Consider the following 20,868-nt stretch of genomic DNA (forward strand, 5'->3'; position numbering starts at 1 on the left):
TGCTTCTCCCTCTCCCTCTGCCATCTCCGCCCCACCTCCCCCCCACCCCCCAGCCTGTGCTCTCTGGCTCTCTCTGTCAAATAAAGTCTTGGGGGGGGGGGGGAGTTATTTCCCAGAAAACCCTATTCCAAGATTTAACATTTTACATGACTTTGGCCTAATATAACTTCAGATAACCCTTTAGAAAATAGTTTGTTTAAAGGTCTCTGGCAAGGCTTGGATTAATGTGGCACATAACAATTAAAAAGTGATTGCCACACCGAAACCCAATTACTGGCCTGTTATTCTTTACCTGCAGGCAATGAGCCAAGTTACAATAAGCATCAGGAAAATCAGGCTTCAGTTTCAGAGCAGTACGGTAGGAAGCAATCGCTTCTGGAATATTCCCTGAATCCTGGAAATAAGTAAAGTGGGATGGTTAAAAGTTTTGCTACAATTAAACATTAGGTGCTTAGATGCACGTATTATAATCAACAGTAGTAACCTTATGAATGGAAGCCAAATTGCTGTGGGCATCTGCAAACGCAGGGTTAATCTGAATGGCACGAGTGTAACACTGCAAAGCTCCCTGAACATCCTGCATCTCCTTTAGAGTGTTTCCCATGTTCGAGTAGGCATCAGCAAAGGTAGGACTAATTCTAAAAGAGAAAACGAAGATTTTCTTCTTCTAGTACAAAAACCTTTAACTCCCTGTAATGTTAGTCTATGGTTATTAAAAGTCATCTTAACACAAGCCAAATGTGCCACAGGCCAAACATTTAAAAATGTAAAGGAAAAAAAATTAGACAGTGAGGATCTTACCGAATAGCCTCCTTATAATGCATCAGAGCTTCCTGAAGTTTTCCCTGCTGCTGCAGTACACTTGCTAAATTTGAATGAGCAGCAGCAAACTCTGGGAAGACCTACAGAGTCAAGATGACATCCGAGGTTTAAAAAAAACTTCTAAACCAGCAGTAAAAACTTACCACGGTAAGAACTTTGCTCAAGTATCTTTATATCCCTACATTTCTGTCTACCTTCTCCAAGTCTCCTCATTCTTCAAAATCAAGTGACTCAAATTCTACCGCTTCCTTTATTTTTTACCTTTCCTTGTTTCCAAAGGTGAGGAGGTAAGACCTCTCCTCATCCAGCTTATGCCGATTACTCCAGCATCTCTCTTTTCTAAAATCTCGGTCTCTTATTAAACTCCTACCACAACCACCACCCACCATTACAGCCATCAGGCACTGAAATTATGGACTTATTTGTAACCTCTCTTGAACTGTTAACTCAGTTTAACTTTTCCGTGTAGCTCTACCTGCCCATAAAATAACAAACTCAACATAGAGACTTCCCTGAATGTCACACAAGACTTCACTCATACCTTAGATACTCAATTACTGGTTCAATGAATGATTCAACCACTGTTTTTACAAAAGAGGTGGATGACATGGCAAACTTTAACTGCCTTTCCTCTATTAACACACAGAAAAAATATCCAGCCACACCACCCTGAACATACTTCCAATGCTTTACGATATAAGCGAACAGCCTCTTCAATGTTTCCCTGTTCTCTTTTGATATTGGCTAGGTTATTCAGAGAGTCTGCATGGGTGGGACACAGCCGGAGAGCTGTATTATAACAATCTTCTGCTTCGGCAACCTAGAAAATGAAACAAATTATTCAACACCTATACAGAGGAATCACAGAGCCACCACAGATATTATTCCAACAACTGCTTAATTAAGCCTAATGGCTGATAATATTCTAGAAAATAGGTATTTTTGCTATTCTCTCAACCAAAACTTGAAAGTAAAACAATTCACCACTTCGATACTTAATAGCAATAGGTACAGAAACAGCTTTTTAATCCTACCAGGTAACAAAGAAATAGACTGAATAAATGTCCTTACACTGCCCTTCTCTTTGAGTGCATTGGCTAGGTTGCAGTAGGCATCAGGGAAATGTGGTTGCAGTTCAATAGCTCGCCTGTAGGTGTCTATTGCCAGATCTATCAGGCCTTGCTCATAGTATACACAAGCCAGGTTGCCGTGCACCACTGCATGATTTGGACTCAAGCTTAGGGCACGAAGGTAAGCTGCCACAGCTCTGTAAATAAAAAAAAAAACATACACACACACACAATGCAACTAACTTTTAATGGATGCTTTGTTACAATTAATTCAAGCTATACCAAAGTATATCAATTAATTATAATTCATGCTATACTATACTTAAGCTCACATCAACATTCCACCTTAATAAAAATGTATTTTTACATTTTCTATTTCCACATAAGAAATCAGCTCTCCCCTAACCAAAAAAAAAAAGAGGTCAAAAAGTCAGGATTTACTTAGCCTTTGGAATCAGATCAACCACTTCAACAGGTTTACAATAAAAGAAATTTCAATTAAATTCCCAGTGAGAAGGATAATGGCTTGGAGGAAAGCCAGCAACGAAAAGTCAGGCAACAATGCCTCTAAATAAAAGGTAACACAGCAGACATGGTGAGGGAAAAGCAACATACTAGAAAAGGAAAATGTATTTCAATGGACCACTGTCATCATTTTAGTCCAAAGGCTCAAGTGCCAATACAACAAACACTCAAGAAAATGTATCAAATAGAACATTCTCTCACCTGTCAAATATCCGTGCCTCTTTCAAGACATTTCCTAAATTGATATAAGCATCCAGAAAATTGGGGTCAAGGGTGACAGCCTAAAAATTACAAGACAGCTACTCAGAGACAAGTTAAGATTTCAGATTACACTTGCCAATTACAATTTTTTATTCTGAGATAATTTTAGGCCTCCAATTACATATTCCAGTATAGTTAAATCTTATTTCTTTCACTTAAAAAAAAAACCCATATAGGGGTGTCTGGCTGACTCAGTCGGAGCATGCAACTCTTGATCTCAGCGTTGTGTGTTTGAGCTCCACACTGGGTGGAGAAATTATGAAACAAACTTTTAAAAACCGTTATTTTAGTACCCACTCATTATTCACAAACCTCAATGTTATCAAAATAACTTGTGTAATGGGAGAGCACAATGTGTCCTGAAGGGAAAAATTTTAAACTGGGTCTCCTCCAATTTTACTGAGCTAAATACTTCTAACAGTGGGCCCTATCTTATTTAAGATTAATTAGCCTAACTCTTCTAGGAGCGCCTGGCTGGCTCAGTATGTGCAACATGTGACTCTTGATCTCAGGACTATGGGTTTGAGCCCCATGTTGGGTGTAGAGATTAGTTAAAAATAAAATCTTAAAAGTGCACCTGGGTGGCTTAGTCGGTTAAGTGTTCAACTCTTGATTTTGGCTCAGGTCATGATCTCAGGGTTTTGAGATCAAGCCCCACATCAGGCTCTACGCTGGGCTTGGAGCCTCCTTAAGATTCTCTCCCTCTTTGTCTGTCCCCTCCCCACCTCAAAAAATTAAATGAACAGGGGCGCCTGGGTGGCTCAGTGGGTTAAAGCCTCTGCCTTCGGCTCAGGTCATGATCCCAAGGTTCTGGGATCGAGCCCCACATCGGGCTCTCTGCTCAGCAGGGAGCCTGCTTCCTCCTCTTTCTCTACCTGCCTCTCTGCCTACTTGTGATCTCTGCCTTTCAAATAAATAAATTTAAAAAAATTAAATGAATAAAAAATAAAATCTTTAAAAAAAATCCTAACTCTTCTAAAACATAATGGCAGGAAGAAACAACAGCAGGCTCTAACTGAAAAGGGAAATATATAGCTCATTAATAAAGTCTACATACTCAGTAAGACCTTAGTAAGATATGTAATTAGAGCTACACACTTAGATACATTACTTCAAGGAGATACTAACCATTAAATGGTTTTATCCAAATAAATCTGAAGTTGTCTTAAAATATGGCCAGATATAAGCAGAGCAGGGATTCTCAACCCCGGCCGTAACATTAAGAATTCACCTCCTAAAGGGTGCCTGGGCTCTCTCACGTACCAGTTAAATCAGACCCTCTGAAGATGGCACCAGGAATTCCTATCTTTTATAAGCTCCTCACGTGCAACCAAGGCAGAGAACCACCGAGCAAGAGGTAGGTACTCCTATAGTGTAATAAATGCAAACTTTAACTGAAATACTGAAAAGGTAAAGGTAATGAGTAATTGTGAACATATTAAAGAGTCATAAAGAACACTTCCTCTTCTCTTTGCTTCTATCACAAAGTACCTAGCATCTGGTTGTGTCTTCTTTGCCACAGATAAATGTCTAAATCTATTAATGGTGAAACTCTGATTGTATCATTCCTTTTTCATTTACTAGCTGGAACACTGCTATAAATAGAAACTTCCCCCATCAACTACTGGGTTACCCTAAGGTCCAGTTTCCACAGAAGGAAGACAAATGCTTTATTCTTCCTACTCTAGTCAGTTTTCAAAATGAATTACTCCTTATCTTCCAAAGGTAACAAATGAATTTCTTCTTAGTATATTTATAAACTCATGAATTTACACACATTTGACAAGTTTCAAATATATCTCAGTTAATATTCCAGCTGATGTTCAAGTCCCATCTTTAGCCAGCATGAGCCTCTTCCGGTTGCCTTTTCGAGTCCTCTCAACATACTCTATCAAAGCTTCCTTGCTTGCTGGTGTGATAGGGTACTCAAGATTAATTTTGTACATTTCCTACCCCAACCTGGAATCTACCTTTTGACCAAGAAACCCTGCTTCTTTAAAGTTGCCCTTCTTAAAAAAGTATTTTTAATTTCTAAAATACATTTTCCATGTAAACCCGGAAACTGCCTGGCGGGGGGGGGGGGCGCACCTGGCTGGCTCAGTCGATGGAGCCACGAGCAACTCTTGGAACCTAGAGTCATGAGTGAGATCGAACCCCACGTTGGATGTAGAGATTACTTTAAAAAATAAAATCTTCAGGGGCACCTGGGTGGCTCAGTGCGTTAAAGCCTCTGCCTTCGGCTCAGGTCATGATTCCAGGGTCCTGGGATCGAGCCCCACATCGGGCTCTCTGCTCAGCAGGGAGCCTGCTTTCTCCTCTCTCTCTCTGCCTGCCTCTCTGCCTACTTGTGATCTCTCTCTGTGTGTCAAATAAATAAATAGAATCTTTAAAATAAAATAAAATCTTCAGAAACAAACAAAACTGGAAACTGCCACATCATATACCATCCAGTAAATGCTATAACACTGTCAAAGAAACAAAGATTAAGTGACTGATGAAGTAAAGGCCTATTATTTGGTTCTAAGTAAAAACACCCTGCACACATAAGCACTTCCCAAGTACCAATTATTAATGACTAACCTTTTCAAAGTGATGAATTGCAAGCCAAATCTCTCCTTGTGCATTGAAAACACAGCCAAGATTACTCCAAGCTACTGCAAAGTTCGGTTGCGTCTCAATTGCTTTCAAATAACATGCCTTAGGAGGGGTTAATGAAAGAAGATGGGAGGGGAAGGAGGTAAAGGGAAAAGGGAAAATTTGTAAAGGGAAAAAAAAAAGATTGGGGGGGGAAGAAGGTGATATCATTATTCCTTCTCTGACCAGCCAAAAGTGACCCTGCAGCATAGGCTCGCTTGCGCCAAAACTAATGCGCTGCCACAGCTGGCTGCTCCTGCGCCTGCGCCACCAGAACCCAAGTGCAAACCACCATGTTCAGTTCTGCTGACCAATAACTGACCCTTTATTCTGGGACTTATCTGGGAAGCCAGTTGCCTTAATACTCTATGCTGGACTTCTCTTATCTAAACACCTAAGGGCTTCTGCTAGGTTTTCAAGTCTGCTCTAGAGGGTGCCGCTCAGAACCAAATTTTCCCACCCCATCACCCCCTCACCAGTTTCCCAAAGCGTGCCCTACAAAATGTTACCAGAGCTCACTGGGGAAAAAAAGGATTTCATGATCAAATCAATTAGGCGAACAGAAAACAGGTTTCTTTGCTACAGAACTTGCCTAAGCCTTTAACAGTTTATATGGGACTCCCTCAACTTAGTTGACCATGGAACTCTTTTTTTCCGTGGACATATTACTAGAATGCTATGAAACACACTTTGGGAAACGCTGCTCTAAACAATACTGTTCCTCACTCACATCAAAACTACGCTACTGAGGAGAAGAATGTCTTTCTGCCACATCAGGTATAAGCCAGGCTATCCATCCTCACAATACCCGACTCCCAAGGGGGACCAAAGCTGAAACCTCGTATGACAGGATTGCACCTAGGTTGAGGTCCCTGTAATGCGAGCGCAAACATCGCTTGCGCAACCTAACAGCAACGCACTGCGCGATCGCTGCGAACTGCTGCGCTACATAGAACACCCCTAGACGCAGCAAACGGCCAACCAGATCCATTAATCTACTAGACAGGCCCAGAGAGAATATTTGTTTAATGAGATTAGTTGGACTCGAGGTATGTTAAAACCCAATTTTATCCAAAAAGGCTACACAATAGGACTGAGGGAGCCAGTCAATCAGATTACTCATCTAGTCAACCGTTCACAGGGGCTCATTTGCACGCATTGCGCATTAACGCTGCGCAGCCTTTGCGCTACTGCAGGGTCACAGCGCATCATCAGAAGAGCAGAATGCTGCAATCCAAACAAAGAAGAAAAAAGGAAAAAAATGAACAACAAGAAGAGTTAGAAGCTTTTACTAGTAAATTATCTCTAATAATTTTTAATATCAATTAACTTTTACTTATCTTTGACAGAATTGTGGCTATAGTATAAAACATTCTCTTACATAACTTGCTCGTAAATAAAATTATTTTAAGCTGTTTCGGAAGCCACAAGACAGAAGATTCAGGCATGGAGGCAAATTGTTTTGCTGTGGCAGTTACAAACCCGTTACCATATTTCTCATCATGTGACTTTTCGGTGCGTTCCTTGCTGGAAGAGGAGGAGGTGTGTGTCTGCCCTAGATCCAGGCCTCGAGCTCCCTTCAGCGAGGCACCTTACGCATGGAATAGGAGGTTTCACCCACCTGAAACCTTCTAAATACAATATCAATGGTGAAAAACCAAAAACAAGAGAGAAAATAAAAACAAGATCATTAGTAAAAGTTCAACAAAGCAATTGAAATTCTTTGGATGTCTATTACATATGGGAATGAGGACAGTCTCAAGTCTGTAACATGGGAAACATGCAGAAGGGAGAGGGTTAATCAGGGCTATTGCATACAGCAGGGATTTTTGCTGGAAGAAAGGCTCTTCGCTTTCTACAAAGACAACTTAATTTTGCTTCCATCTACTAGGAATATGCTGGCTTGAATTTTCAAATGCACTGATTACAAAAGAAATACATTGCATTTCACTCAAGAGTATGTTCTTGTTCACTAAGTTCTCACAAAAACAGAATAAACATTTTTCAAACTAGGTGTCTCCAGAGCTCTGAAATAAAGAAGTCAGCAACCTAAGGCAGGCGCAATGTCTCAGCCTAAACCGATCTCTAAAGCTGCAGTGAAGTGCAATTCATGTTAGCTGTCCGCTTGGTGGGGTGACAATTAATAGGAGCTTATCAAATATTTGTTCTATAAATTACCAATTAGATTTATCAGCTAAGATTGAAATCCATTACAATTCATTAGCTGGAAACCTACATAAAGGTTAATCCAAAGTGTCAGCAGAATTTATGAGCTACGCACTTAAAACTAGTGCCTTTTAACATTAGATGGTGCTGAAAAGCCTTCGCCCTCCCTGGATGAAGCAAACAGACAGCTACGCTGCGCATACACTCCACGCATTAGCATGCGCGTGGGGCTCAGAGCAACAGGTGGGAGTTTCAGAAGCATTCTGGTTTCTCCCCACTCCTCACCCCTGCAGCGCGGTTGCGTAAGGTGGCTTGTAACAAGACAATTTCATTTGTAAATTTAATTTACAATTATACCAAAAGCTTTAATAACCCAACCTGGTGTTCAAATTCATTATTTGGAAACAAAGAATGCTAAAAGCCACCTTTCCACTTTGGCAAGTTTTCTTTCGATCAGTCCATTTCCCAAACAAACCAGCTTTGTCCTTTTTTTTTTCTTTTTTTTTTTAAAGAGGTAGGGTGGGGAGGAATAAAAGAAGGAAGTAAGGAAGAAAAGAAGGTAGACAAATAGGTTTGGAAAAGAGGAAAAAGGAACTTAGGGGAGGGAGTAGGGACAAGGGGCAGGATGTTCCAATTATTAATTTGCAATCATTTTAACAGCCTTTCTTCCACTGTAAAAAGGGTAAGGAAGATGAAGGGAGGAAGGTTAAATAAGAATTTTAAATGCCAGTATTACAGGGTAACATTTGGATGAAATTCTTCTCCACTTACAAGCCACAAAGGACTTAGAAGAGCAGCATTTTCAATGGCACCTGCATCATATAGGAGTCTTGAGCCAAATCACAGGCGCTCTGCTTGTCACCAGCAGGCAAGCCTCAGATTTGAAGGAATAGTTACTTATTCCCACATAAGATCATGGCGGAGCCCATTGTTATAAAGATGATCTAGCTCAGCAGAAAGGCTCCAAAATGTTCAGGTTCTTGCTTTACCCCCAGACTTAGAACAGATATGCCAAAGCCTGGCCCTGCTCTCGTCTGAGGTGATTCATGCCATCAGTTTTCCTCAGTTCCATAGGACTGTTTTTTGGAGATAGCTCAATGAAGAGTTGAAGACTTGGCAAAAAGTACAAGTTTTCATAACACTGATGTTTTAGATGTATTCTATCAAACACCTACCTTGGCTTCTTCCAAGCGACCCAGGGCTTTGAGCAGGTTCCCCAGGTCACTGCGAACACAGTACAAATCCTAGAAACCAGGAGATACTCCTTAATTACACTGTCAACCAAAAATACCTTGAAATTACTTTTATGCATCTAAGCTTGCTGTCCTTTTATTCTGCCAACTAAAAATACTCCTTGACAAATTACAGAACCACAACCCCACATCCTCAATTTCAAATTCCAAAAACTTATCTGATGATTAAATCTGACCAGAACCGGCACAAAGCTATTTAGAGAATTCATTGATCCCATTTAGTGTGAATACTCAAACCTCCTGCTGCAGAAACATGTGTTTTACTAGAAGGTACTGCTCCAGACTCACCTGAGAGTTTTATATACATGGTACTACCATCTTTTGAAAATCCTAAAAAATTTTGAATTTTGAAATGCATCTGATCCCACCAGTTTCAGATAAGAGACTATGGGCCTTGGAACTGGAAAGTATTATGCTAACTGAAATAAGTCAATAAGAGAAAGATTATAATCTCACTCATATACGGAATTTAAGAAACAAAACAGGGTGCCTGGGTGGCTCAGCGAGTTAAGCCTCTGCCTTCGGCTCAGGTCACGATCTCAGGGTCCTGGGATCGAGCCCCACATCGGGCTCTCTGCTCAGCAAGGAGCCTGCTTCCCCCTCTCTCTGCCTGCCTCTCTGCCTACTTGTGATCTCTGTCAAATAAATAAATAAAATCTTTAAAAAAAAAGAAACAAAACAGAGGATCATAGGGGAAGAGAGGGAAAAATAAAGCAAGACAAAATCAGAGCAGGACACAAACCCTAAGAGACTCTTAAACATAGGAAACAAACTGAGTGTTGCCGGAAGGGAGGGGAAGTGGGAGGATGGAGTTACTGGGTGATGGACATTAAGGAGGGCAAGGAGGGCACGTGATGTGATGAGCACTGGGTATTATGTAAGACTGATGAATCATGAACTCTACCTCTGAAACTATACATTATATGTTAACTGAATTTAAATTTTTAAAATGGAGGGGGAGACTATGGGCTTTACTGAAGCTTCTCCTCTCCCTAAATGTCAGTCACTTTAAAAAAAAAAGCACCAAATATTTGTTCAACTATTTTGTTCAAAGGTTATGATGAATCACTCCAGTATCAAGGGCCAAAAATTTTCCATAGTGAAAAAAAGTATTTAGCTGTGACTGGCTATCAGCAAACCTACCCTTGGGCTGTCAGGCATATTTAGAAACCTTGACTTCATTTCAGCATTAGACAGAAGGATTATCATCCAACCAAAGCTTCAATCCTGGCACCTGCCACTAGATTACTCATTAGTATTAAGTGCCATTAGAACTGAGTGGGTGAATAATGAAAAGCAGTCGACTCTGCTTTTTTATTAGCAACGCCATTGTGTTGTGAGTCATCTGACTCACCATTCCGTTCATCAGTATGAAAGACTCATCAGAACAGTGAGCTTAAATTTTTATTTGTACTTGTTTGCCTTTGTCATTCAAATCTACCAGCTAACAAGCACAGACAATGGCAATAGGGAGTAAGCTTATCATTCCAAACTGTTCCACAGAGGGGGAAAGAGCCTTATTAAGTCCCAGTAAGAGAAATTTTGCCAACTGCACCAAAGTATCATCATATATACTATTCTATGCACAATCGTATTATGGTTTCCAGAATCACGTGGTTAATTTTACTGAGAAACAGCTTTTGTGACTGTATACGATCATCCATCAGGTGAACCAAAAGTCAGCCAGCAAACAGACTGCCATAGAACAGCTGTAACAGTTGACCATATTGGGTCAGTTCCATGATCTACCTGATCTGTCCTGTCTGTCCATCGAGCAGTGACTGGTGTTTTGGGAGAGAAGGATTGTCTCCCGTGACCTCAAGTACAAAAAGCTAATACTAATCCTTTAAAAAAAAAAAAGTCACAGGTATCATTAGTCTTATTACAGATTTATCCTCCTCTAATGACTCTAAGCATTTTTAGCCCTATTTATACTCAGAAGTAATGATTCTATAATCTTGCTATCTACTTTGTATAATTTTTCTTCCTAAACTTTAAGGGTTACCCTTCAGTTTGGGCCAACCATTAACAATCCAATCTGCTCATAAAAGCTCTATTACTACATCTGATTATTGCAGTTATTTACCTTTGGACTTTTACCAATTCCTATGTCTCTTCTGAGCCATAATAATCAAAAATCTTGCAATAATTCCCCAACAGTGACCCTAATGGGCTATATATTTTAGCCAACTGTTGCATACTTTTACCCTCTAATTTCTATAAACTCTTGGATGGATGCCATCCAAGTGCTGACAGTGCCTACCTATATTTAATAATACCATCTTGATCCATTACAGCATACTAAATCAAGTTAACACAATGCCCACAGTTAAAAACAGATTATCTTCAAGATCACTAGCAGATAATCAACAAGGCAGTTTTAGAAAAAGGTAAAAACGTCTCATATGAAATATAATACTGAAATCCAAGTCTCCCATTTGGGAATCCAAACGTTTATGCACAAACAGCAGATTTCTAGGAAATCCAAGGATACAAGTATTCTCCCAAAAGTTCAAAACCCAAGACTGCTTCAAAATGAGTAAGAATTTCCTATAGAGGGGCGCCTGAGTGGCTCAGTGGGTTAAAGCCTCTGCCTTTGGCTCAGGTCATGATCTCAGGGTCCTGGGATTGAGTCCCGCATCAGGCTCTCTGCTCAGCAGGGGCCTGCTTCCCACCCCGCCCCCCTGCCTCTCTGCCTACTTGTGATCTCTCTCTCAAATAAATAAATAAAATCTTTAAAAGAAAAAAAGAATTTCCTATATAACCACCCCTCCCAAAACAGCATTTATTTCCTGCCTTTCTTCCTAGAGCTCCAACCCCTACCCACATCTATCTATCTATCTATCCACACTTACACACATACACATGAAGTAAGAATCAGGTTGATAAAAACATACGGTAGTTCTCAATTGCCTCTCAATTTAAATTTAAACTCCTCAGCCTCTACTCTTTCTGAATCTTCAAACTGACTCTCCTCTACTACACTCACTTCTTGTACTACTTGACTCACCACTTCAGCCAAGGAAGTCTACTTGCTATTTACCTTCCTACAGAATGCTTAGGTTATAAGCACCCACTCAAGAAAATCTTCTGATTAATACTCTCTAACAATAATCATCCAAGGAACTTAACGCCCTTTTTCTCTTTACAGGTCAGGTCCTCTCTCATATTAGAACCTTCAACTTTTTCTCCCTGGCATATCACCCCAATTCCTAATAAAGCACTGCACACACAATAAGCACTCAAATATTTAAATGTGACATTTGCACAGCAAACATAATAAAAAGCAGAGAGAAACAGAAATATATGGCTTTCCACAGCTTAGCTCACAACAGTAACAAATTAAGTGACAGTAACATGATAGTCAGGATGCCAGTAGCTCTCAGCATTATGCATCCACAATCAAAGCCAAAGCAATGTTTCAACCACCAACAGAGCTCCTTAAAACAACTCAGGGTTATAGCCATTTTACAAAGGACAATTTTATACATAATTCATAAAAGGGACTGCTGGGTATGAGGCAACTCTAGTGAACCATCATGTAGATTAACCGCTGCAATAGCACCCTTAAATACAATGGACTAAAATTTCAGTGAAATTATTAAATCCAACATTACAAAAGACAGTTCAGAACATAAAAATATGAAACAGCTCCAGGTCTTAAAATTTCTATAATCAAGTCACAGAATAACTTCTACCATTAACTAGAAAGGATAAACACTGTTGAAAACAGATTACCAAGAATACTACCATAACATTTTAACCTTTTCACTGCTGCAAAACCAAAATAACATGATTTTAACTATTTTTCATAGGCCAACTACTTCTATGATTCAAGACAACAATGCATTGCTAACAAGAGCACAACTTAGGAACAGACTATAGACTGTCAGTACTGAACTGACAAAGGCATTTGACACTAGCTGAAGTCTAGTTAAGGCTAGATATCCTTCAATAAGTTAAAACATTACTGGTATATTTAAGGTGAAATCACAGCAGTCCGCACAATCCTTTTTTCACTCTTACTGGTGAAGGCACAGAAATAAAGCAGCAACTTCCGCTAGTAGAAACAGAACTACGTGGGAATTCATAGCTGTTCAGTGCCTTTAAGGAGGTAGTCCCACGATGTATTTTAGGACTGTTTTTACTTCTTTGGTAAGGTCCAACAACAAGCTTTCTGTTAACAGGTTAGATATTGAAAAACACGGTTCTGTCTCCCACTTTAGTCTTCCCTTCTCCTTTAGGTTTTCTACTCCTGCAGTTTGGTATCAGGTCAGCAGCAATGACTGCCCTGCTACACATGTAAACAACTGAAAACCTGAGCCAAGGGGATCAGAGTTCAAGATGTGGAGCCACAGCTATATAAGAGGGCAAGAGTGAGTTTATACCCAATCAACAAGAGAAGGGCGGAACCGACCCTGATTAATAAAGGGTACGAATTTACTGTGAAAACTAGGTGCACAAGTGAACTCTGAGCCCTGGCTCTGAAGAACAGGGTCCAAGCCCCAGTGGCAGTACAGGGCTCCCCCTATAATTTCTTGTGGAAACTAGCTAGATAATACTGCAATAAAAATCACAAAAAGCCACGCAAATCTACATATCCTTTCAGAATACTCAATGCATGTAAGGAGTTAGTTTCACTGACTACCTCCAAGAAGAGCAACTGGGAGACTTTTCACTGTATCCATACAAAAAGCAATGAAAAAATAATAAATATTAAACTCATAAAATTAACTAGAAAAATAATCATTAACAGATGACATAATGAAAAGTGATTCCAGATCTTTTGCACAAACTACTAAATTAAGCTGCAGTTTCCAAACCTGTAAAATAGGGATTAAGGGACAGTAGGATCCGATCAACGGTTTTCAAACTGTACTCAACAGCTGCCTTGAGCGAGGGGGGGCCTCTGGGCACATCCTCCCTTTTTTAATCTTTTATTTCTTCTCTCTTCTGTGTTTACTTTCAAGATATTCAAGCTCAAAATAAATGAACAAATAAAAAAAAAAAAAAACAGAAAAAAACCTGACTCTTAAATACAGAGAACAAAGTGGTGGATGCCAGGGGGGAGGTGGGGGGGTGGACTAGGCGAAGGGGATTAAGATACACTTACCGTGAGGAGCACTGAGTAATGTATAGAATTGCTGAGTCACTATACTATACACCTTAAACTAACATAACACTGTATGTTAATTTTATGTGAATTTTTTTAAAAAGACAGTTACCAAGAGGAAAAAAATTATATTCAGGCTCAGGTTTTAATATCTTACTTCTCCATTACTGGCTGTGTGATCCCAAGAAAGTTACAGGACCCCTGACTCTCCTGACTCTCTCTTTTAACTGGTAAAACTGGCAATAATACTATCTACTTCAAAGGATCATAAGCATTAAGAAGACCAAAATCTGAAACAACTGGCACAGTATTTGAGCACATAGCGCATTTTCAATAAATGATAGCTAACATAATTAACTAACATAAATAACTTCAAGACTTGTTGCAAAACTAAATGTGGACCACTTAGCTTGGTTCTGTACCCTTCATTTTTTCTGGAGACCTACACTCCTTCTATCATTACCTCTTAAGTTTATATCTATCTGTAGTTCTTTCTTAACTACATCAAAAGTTCCGAGGGCCAGTCTTACTTTTTTTTTTTTAATCAATCTTTCAGAGACCCTAACTCAGTGTGAACTTAATGTCTGCCAGCTGGGCCTCACTTGTTCGCCAGAGAACATCGGCAATTTAGCCCCCAAAATTTAAAAACTAATCAAAAACCTGGTTTGGATGCTATTGCCTCAATTCTACCACTTGTAATTATGTTGAATGAAAACAGAATACGCTACTAAGGAACACATTTCCCAGCCTAGTTTTCATGTCACCGACCCACACAGTGGCGTCCTGTTATAACTATTTCCTATTACAGATTAAGGCCCTTCATCCAGTATGCCTTGAAAATCAATTAACTGTTACAAATACCTATCAGAACATATCCAAATTTAATCAAAACAACCCCCCCAAAATGTCATATGTTCTGCATTTTTATAGTCATTATAAAAATAGGTGCAGAACTTCTTGCAAATAAGGGTAATTTTTATGCTTTTTAAATGTAACTTGCTAGATAAAACTAATTTTTTAAAACATAACGCAGATCCAGTCCAAGCAATTTCACCATTTTAAGTCATCAAACATTTCTAAACTCAACTTCATTCCATCCAAAAACCTATTTAATGTTTGAAGTAGCAAGCTATTTCCCTGTGGGCTTTTGTAAAGGGAAATAATAACCATTAAAATGTTACTCACAGGATTGTACTGAAGAGCAGAGACGTAAGCTTGTACTGCCCCTTCCATGTCACCTGCTGCTACCAATGCGGCTGCCAGGTTAATATAACCATCGATGAAATCTGGTTTGAGACGCAGTGCGTGCCGGTAGTGCTCAATTGCTTCCTGTAACTGCCCTCTTTCCTTGTACACGTTCCCCAAATTCGAATAGGCTTCTGCCAGAAGGGGGTTCTGTTTAATTGCCAGAGTGCTAAAGTGAGCAGATCTGGAAAAAGCGAAAAGTGTTGATACATGGGTATGTGTGTCACAGAGAGAAGGTATGGCCCACACGCAACTCAGTTTCTGAAGCTCCTGTGCTATTACTGCTGACTGTGTAACAAGACAGTATCTTTTAACTACTGTACGGTAGAAAATATTTTGGAAATCAAAGTTTTCCAAAAGTAGAGGTATCCCCAATTTCAAGTTGCAATCCTTTTTTCTTATGAGATAAAATTCTTACTAAAGTCTTATCAAACTGCCACATTGTAAAGACATGAACACTAAGATCAAGAATGAAATGCTATGTGCATGACCCTCATTTCCATTTGTTGATTAAAATGTAATGACACTCATCTTTTAATGTCTAAATAAGCCAGAATGGCAATTTATTAAAAGGGTAAGACAGATTCTTCCCTTTTGATTAATTCAACTGATGAGCTAAAAGTAGCATATCATAACGATTTGTGCATTTGCAACTTGAACCACATATGCACCTCCTACCACAGCAACATACACCATCATTTCTGAGCATTTCCATTCCTCAAACTGACACAGCTTACAAAGGTGAGACAGGATGCTCAGATGGAATAAATTATTCTTAGTATACCTGAACAGAGTTAAGAAGGCAGATGTAGGTGGGAAAATCTAGAAAAGGTCCCTAGTCATACTGAGAATATAAACACCACCATGAAAGAAAGGAGAAAAACTGGCAGCTGGGCATGTCCCAAGTGGGCAAAAGAGCAGATGTGCGTTGGTGGCTTAGTTGAAACCCAGTACTGGAAAAATTTCAAGTTCAAATATTTAAGTATCATTTTTTTAAGCTCAGCACCCAGAGGCAGCAATCACCAGCAGGTACCCCCACATCTCCTACCTGTCCAGCCTTCGACACTGGAAGTGTATAGATGAAAGTAATAAAAGCACACCAGTATTGTCTGGCTCTTGTCTCCAGAGCTGCATGCAGTGTCTCTCAGCTGCCTCAAAATCTCCTGCCTGATATTCTCGATGTGCCAACTCAGCTAACCCTTGGAAGGAAAGCATACGTTTCGTTGGTTCTGGAGAATCATCAAAACATTTGAGGGAAGGAGGGGGGAAAACAAAAAGTTAGAAATGCAAACAAAAAAATGTAAAAATATGGTATATTAAACTCAAAGATGAAAACGCTTGAAACTATGTAAAGCACTAGAGTGTTCTGCACTAATTTATACCTCCAAGTTAACATCAGGTGCAGAATTGGCATTTTTAGAATTCACCATTAACTTTTCTTTCCCAGACAGATAGAAACATTTACTTCCAAATAAGATTACATTTTATGAACAAAAATACTTTGTACTTTTAAATCATAAGTCAGAGATAGCATCTAGAGTCACCAAATATTATTCCCTGTATCTTAGTTAACATACAGAAACAAAATATACAACATGATTTGCAAGGTCACAAAGATTTAATGTCAGAACCACCTACTGGAAACTTAATAAACACTCTGTCCCATGTTTCAAGTTGCATTTGTGGGGGGTGGGATACTGGTAACAATCGCTCTCTTCAACTGACTGGGAGCACCACCTGTGTTTTTAACTCTTGAAATTACAAGAATGTATTGGTAATTTCTCTACTTCGTTTTTTATTAAGGGATACACTTGAAACCAGCACCAAGGGGGAAAACGTTAAAAGCCAAGGTGCTATTTTTAAAACAGCTGATAAACAACACGAATTAGTCTCTTAGGAGCCAAAATATTTAAAGGGGTCATCAAACGTTTTAAGTAAAGACCCAAGATTATATTGCTCCTCTATTATCCCAATTCACAATGGAGACCAAATTAGCTAAATCCCACCCACACTGGTTTAAAACTAGCATTTTCCAAGAGCTCTGACACTGACTAAAGGATTAAGACATTGCAAACAACCCTAAATAAACCAAGCAGTTACCTACAACTGCAATGATTTTTAGGAAGAATGGGGAAATGCTCAAATATAAGACCATTCAATAAAGTGGGGCAGAATGAGTAACAAATGAAAGCACTTTGCTCTGTGTAAGTGACTTAATTCAGATACATAAAGGGTACAGCTAAAGCCCAGAGAGGGGGAGAAAAACAACCACAGACTGCCTAAGTCTCAATTGTAAACACTTCCTTAAACAATGATACATTTTTACTAGGAATTTGATCATGGCACTTTCATTAGGAGGTTGGAATGGGAAACCATGTACTAATTACTTCAATTCTACCAAGGTCACAGTGACAAGCTCAAATTTGAGCCTTGTACCCCAACCCTTAGAGCTGGCAAGTGATCCATATACTCAGGAAAGCAAAGTAAATTTCCTGACAGAACGTAAAGCTGACCACTACACAATAGCAGAGACATGCATCCAAATCTGGGTAAGATGGTATCTCAAATAGAAACTAGTGAATTAATGACATTTTAGACAAGTCTCTGGAACTTCCTAGCCCCTCACTTCAACACACTATCAACTTTCAAAGCCCCTTTATCTGCTAATATTAACACTTGAAATGACAACTTCCTCAAAGTAACACAGAAAAGGGCAAGCTCATACAGACTCTTACATCTTTTAAAATCCCTGGAAGGAAGGGGAACACTGATCACTAGATCCCACTACCCACAATCTCACGGATTAAGATCAACGGAGGATTCTCCTATTACTTCCTGCACAATGTCCAAAAATAATAAAACCCTTGACACATCTCAACTGAAAAACAACAACAAAATAACCTTGTGGGAAACCTTAGAACCGCAGCTCAGTTTCCCCCCCCTTCCGCCCCAAATAGCCTCAATATGGAAAGGCAGCTGAAGGACACTCCTATAATTTGGTCCTCTTATTTTTAGTACCGAATGCTCTCGACTGAATTGTCTAAAAGGGCACCGCCTTGAACTTGTGCAGCTACACTCCAGTTGCTTTACAAACTCTTCAAGCAAGGATGAAAACTTAAAAAAATACACACCCTATGAATAAAGAGACACTAAGCTAAAGAATGGGGATGGAAGACCCAGAGGCGGCGGCGGAGGAATACAGGGAGAAAGTAACACAAAGCAGGAATTCGGCGGGCAGGGTGGTCAACGCCAAAGCACCCGCACCAGGGTGGTTTCTCCCCGAGGGTAGGAAGTGGACCGCAGGGCTGGCAACCTCGCGAAGGGAAGGGTGTGGTTCCCCGCGGGAGGGGAGGGAAGACGGGATCGGAAATCCAGGCTGGGGGCAGCGGGTGGAATTGGGCGATGGCAACAGGAACCCCTGGAAATTTCCAATCTAAACCGGGGCCGCTCGACCGAAACACCACCAAAAAGGCGCTGCCCAGCGGGGTGCTGCTCAGTAGCCCCTCTTCTCGAGGTTTCTTACAGCACACCAAGGAGCTTCTTGCTTGTCCTCGGGTGATGCAAAGCGAGGACATGATTACATTGGAATGGCACCCCCGCCCTAGATTGACAGAGAAGAACCAAATCTGGCTAAGGGGAAAGGGCTGGAGGGGGGGAGAGAAGGGGGGCGGTGGGCTGAATTCGAGGAGAAAACGACTGCGAAGGAGAGTGAAAGGGCAGGGATTCCAATGCAGTCCATTCTGAGACGTTCTAAGCGCGCACGTGTGGTAGAGGCGTCCCGAGAGAGTCGGCAGCTAGAAAATTGATGGGATTAAAAAAGCAAAAAATGGAAGCAGAAAGCAAGCAAGAAAAGAGGAAATGTTCGAGGAGCGGACAGCGGAAAACCCGAACAGATGCCGGTAGACGACGAAAAGCTCAGCAATGCCACTGATGTAATGGGGATGGCTAGGGGTAAGGAAGGGAGTGATGAGAGGTCGAGGACGGCGCGAGACCCCGACGGGGCGTCTGCCAAGGTAGAACGGACACCGGTACCTGTGCTGTCGGCCACGTTGCCCACGGAAGACGCCATCTGGAGCTTCTTGAAGGAGAACGAGAGGAGGGTAATTGACCCGCTGCCGCCACTACTGGCAAGAATGTTTCTAGAGGTAGTAAGAAGAGTGCGGCAGCCGTACCAGTGTTTTGGCAGGCTTAAGCGGCGGCAGCAGTTACAGGCTTCGAACCTTAGGAACTCTGGTTGGCCATCTACCTCTCACGGTCTTGAAATGGCGGCGACGGCTCCTCGGCCGAAACAACACGGGCCGGAACTACTTTCTGTTACAATCAAGTACCAGCGCGGAAGTAGCGCGGTAACCAGCGCTACCGACAAAATGACTATAATCAAAGTCGCTGGCTCCTCTGTAACCTTCCGCCCAGGGCCCATTGCGACAAACACGATTGTGTCGAGAGCGCATGCGAGCAACCCTGTCAACCCTACTCGCGCTTAGGGCACCGGCTGGGGCAGGAGCGGCCAAGTTTTTCAATAGCGAAGCGGAGGGTTAAAAAGAAATCCGTCTACACGACGGATACATTTTTGTCGGAGTTGTGCGATTTGTTACCTAGCCGGTAGTGGAGGTTTTTGGTACCAATGCCAGAGGCGTCTAAAAAATTCCATCAACTTTATTCGTGTAAAAATTGATAGTTACAAGGTTGATGGATCAATCTGAGCAAGTGAATTTAAAGGTTTCTATTTCAAAGACTGAGCTGTTGTTCAAAACGATGGCGGAGAAGGTTATAATTGGAACGAGTCTCAATTCTGATTCCACCCACTGATCTCAGCACTTTTGATGAAAGACATTGATACTCTCACCGGGCCGAATGAACCTGAACATTTCAGGTCGTAGGCATACAGTTCGAAATTTCAAAATCGTTTTGGTGTGCAGCGTAGTTCTGCCCACGGTCTTCGGGCAAATGCTTCATAACTCGGGGACATGCTGAGAGTTTGCATTCCAAAGGCAACCATAAAAATGTTAAAGATGATTCATATTCGTCAAAATTCTTGACTCTCTTCTGAATTGTAACTTCACTTCCCCCAGATAGCTTTGCAGATCCTAACAATCGATGATTACATTTAGCTCAAGGCAGCTCAACAATGACAGATGAATTCACTTGCCATCTACTTAAAACCACACATCCAGATTGAGTCTGAATTGCTTCCACTTCCCTGAACAAATCAACCCTTATGATCGTCCTGTAGTTTCAAGTCCATTGTTCTGATATTTTGTAACATTGGTATTAATTTATATCTCCTTGTTGAAAGGATTTGAGTTACCTTGTCACATCAGCAAGAAATTTTTATAAGCCCATGGAGGCAACAAGTTGGATCTCTCAGAGCTTTATTTCAAAAAGTCATCCTTGATCTAAGAAAACAGGTCAGTGAATTTCTTCAAAACGTTTCTACTGCCTTGTCATTTGACTACATTAAAAAAAAAAAACCCTAAGCCCTCAAGTTCTGCTTCAATTTCTTCAGCACAGTTCACAAACTGTTAATTACGGATATGAGTGCAGAGAAAATTCTTGCTTATAATTTCTTCCATCACATCTGATGATTAATAGTCACATGCAATGAAAAAGACCAAATTCAATCCACAGACTCTGTCTGGAAATTGGGTACCAACCTCTTCTCTCAGATTGGTTTAACTGCAAAAACGTTTTCTACCCGTTCTCATTACAGGTGCCCCATCTGTGGCAAATAAACTCAGCTTTTCAGCTTTTAGAACAGACTTCTCAGATTCCACTGACA

At 40.6% G+C, this 20,868-nt stretch overlaps 1 protein-coding gene across 4 annotated transcripts in view; it reads right to left on the reverse strand.

The window, feature by feature from the left end:
* Positions 1-19,385, reverse strand: part of OGT (O-linked N-acetylglucosamine (GlcNAc) transferase) — a 35,479-nt gene extending 16,094 nt beyond the window's left edge. Inside the window, exons 1-11 of one of the 4 annotated variants that reach the window (XM_032848813.1) lie at positions 19,122-19,384; positions 16,138-16,318; positions 15,030-15,273; positions 8,654-8,722; positions 5,259-5,375; positions 2,619-2,698; positions 1,894-2,089; positions 1,502-1,642; positions 802-902; positions 485-638; positions 293-394 (exon numbers count right to left, since the gene is read on the reverse strand). In XM_032848813.1, coding sequence (XP_032704704.1) covers positions 293-394; positions 485-638; positions 802-902; positions 1,502-1,642; positions 1,894-2,089; positions 2,619-2,698; positions 5,259-5,375; positions 8,654-8,722; positions 15,030-15,273; positions 16,138-16,318; positions 19,122-19,158 — 1,422 coding nt within the window. In that variant the 5' untranslated portion in view covers positions 19,159-19,384. Of the gene's footprint in view, positions 1-292; positions 395-484; positions 639-801; positions 903-1,501; positions 1,643-1,893; positions 2,090-2,618; positions 2,699-5,258; positions 5,376-8,653; positions 8,723-15,029; positions 15,274-16,137; positions 16,319-19,121 lie in introns of all 4 variants that reach the window. The other 3 variants (XM_032848814.1, XM_032848815.1, XM_032848816.1) reach the window with 3 other exon arrangements.
* Positions 19,386-20,868: the final 1,483 nt, after the last annotated feature.

The sequence above is a fragment of the Lontra canadensis genome, unplaced genomic scaffold (assembly GCF_010015895.1).
Source record: "Lontra canadensis isolate GAN:19392208 unplaced genomic scaffold, GSC_riverotter_1.0 scaffold210, whole genome shotgun sequence".
Lineage (NCBI taxonomy): Eukaryota > Metazoa > Chordata > Mammalia > Carnivora > Mustelidae > Lontra > Lontra canadensis.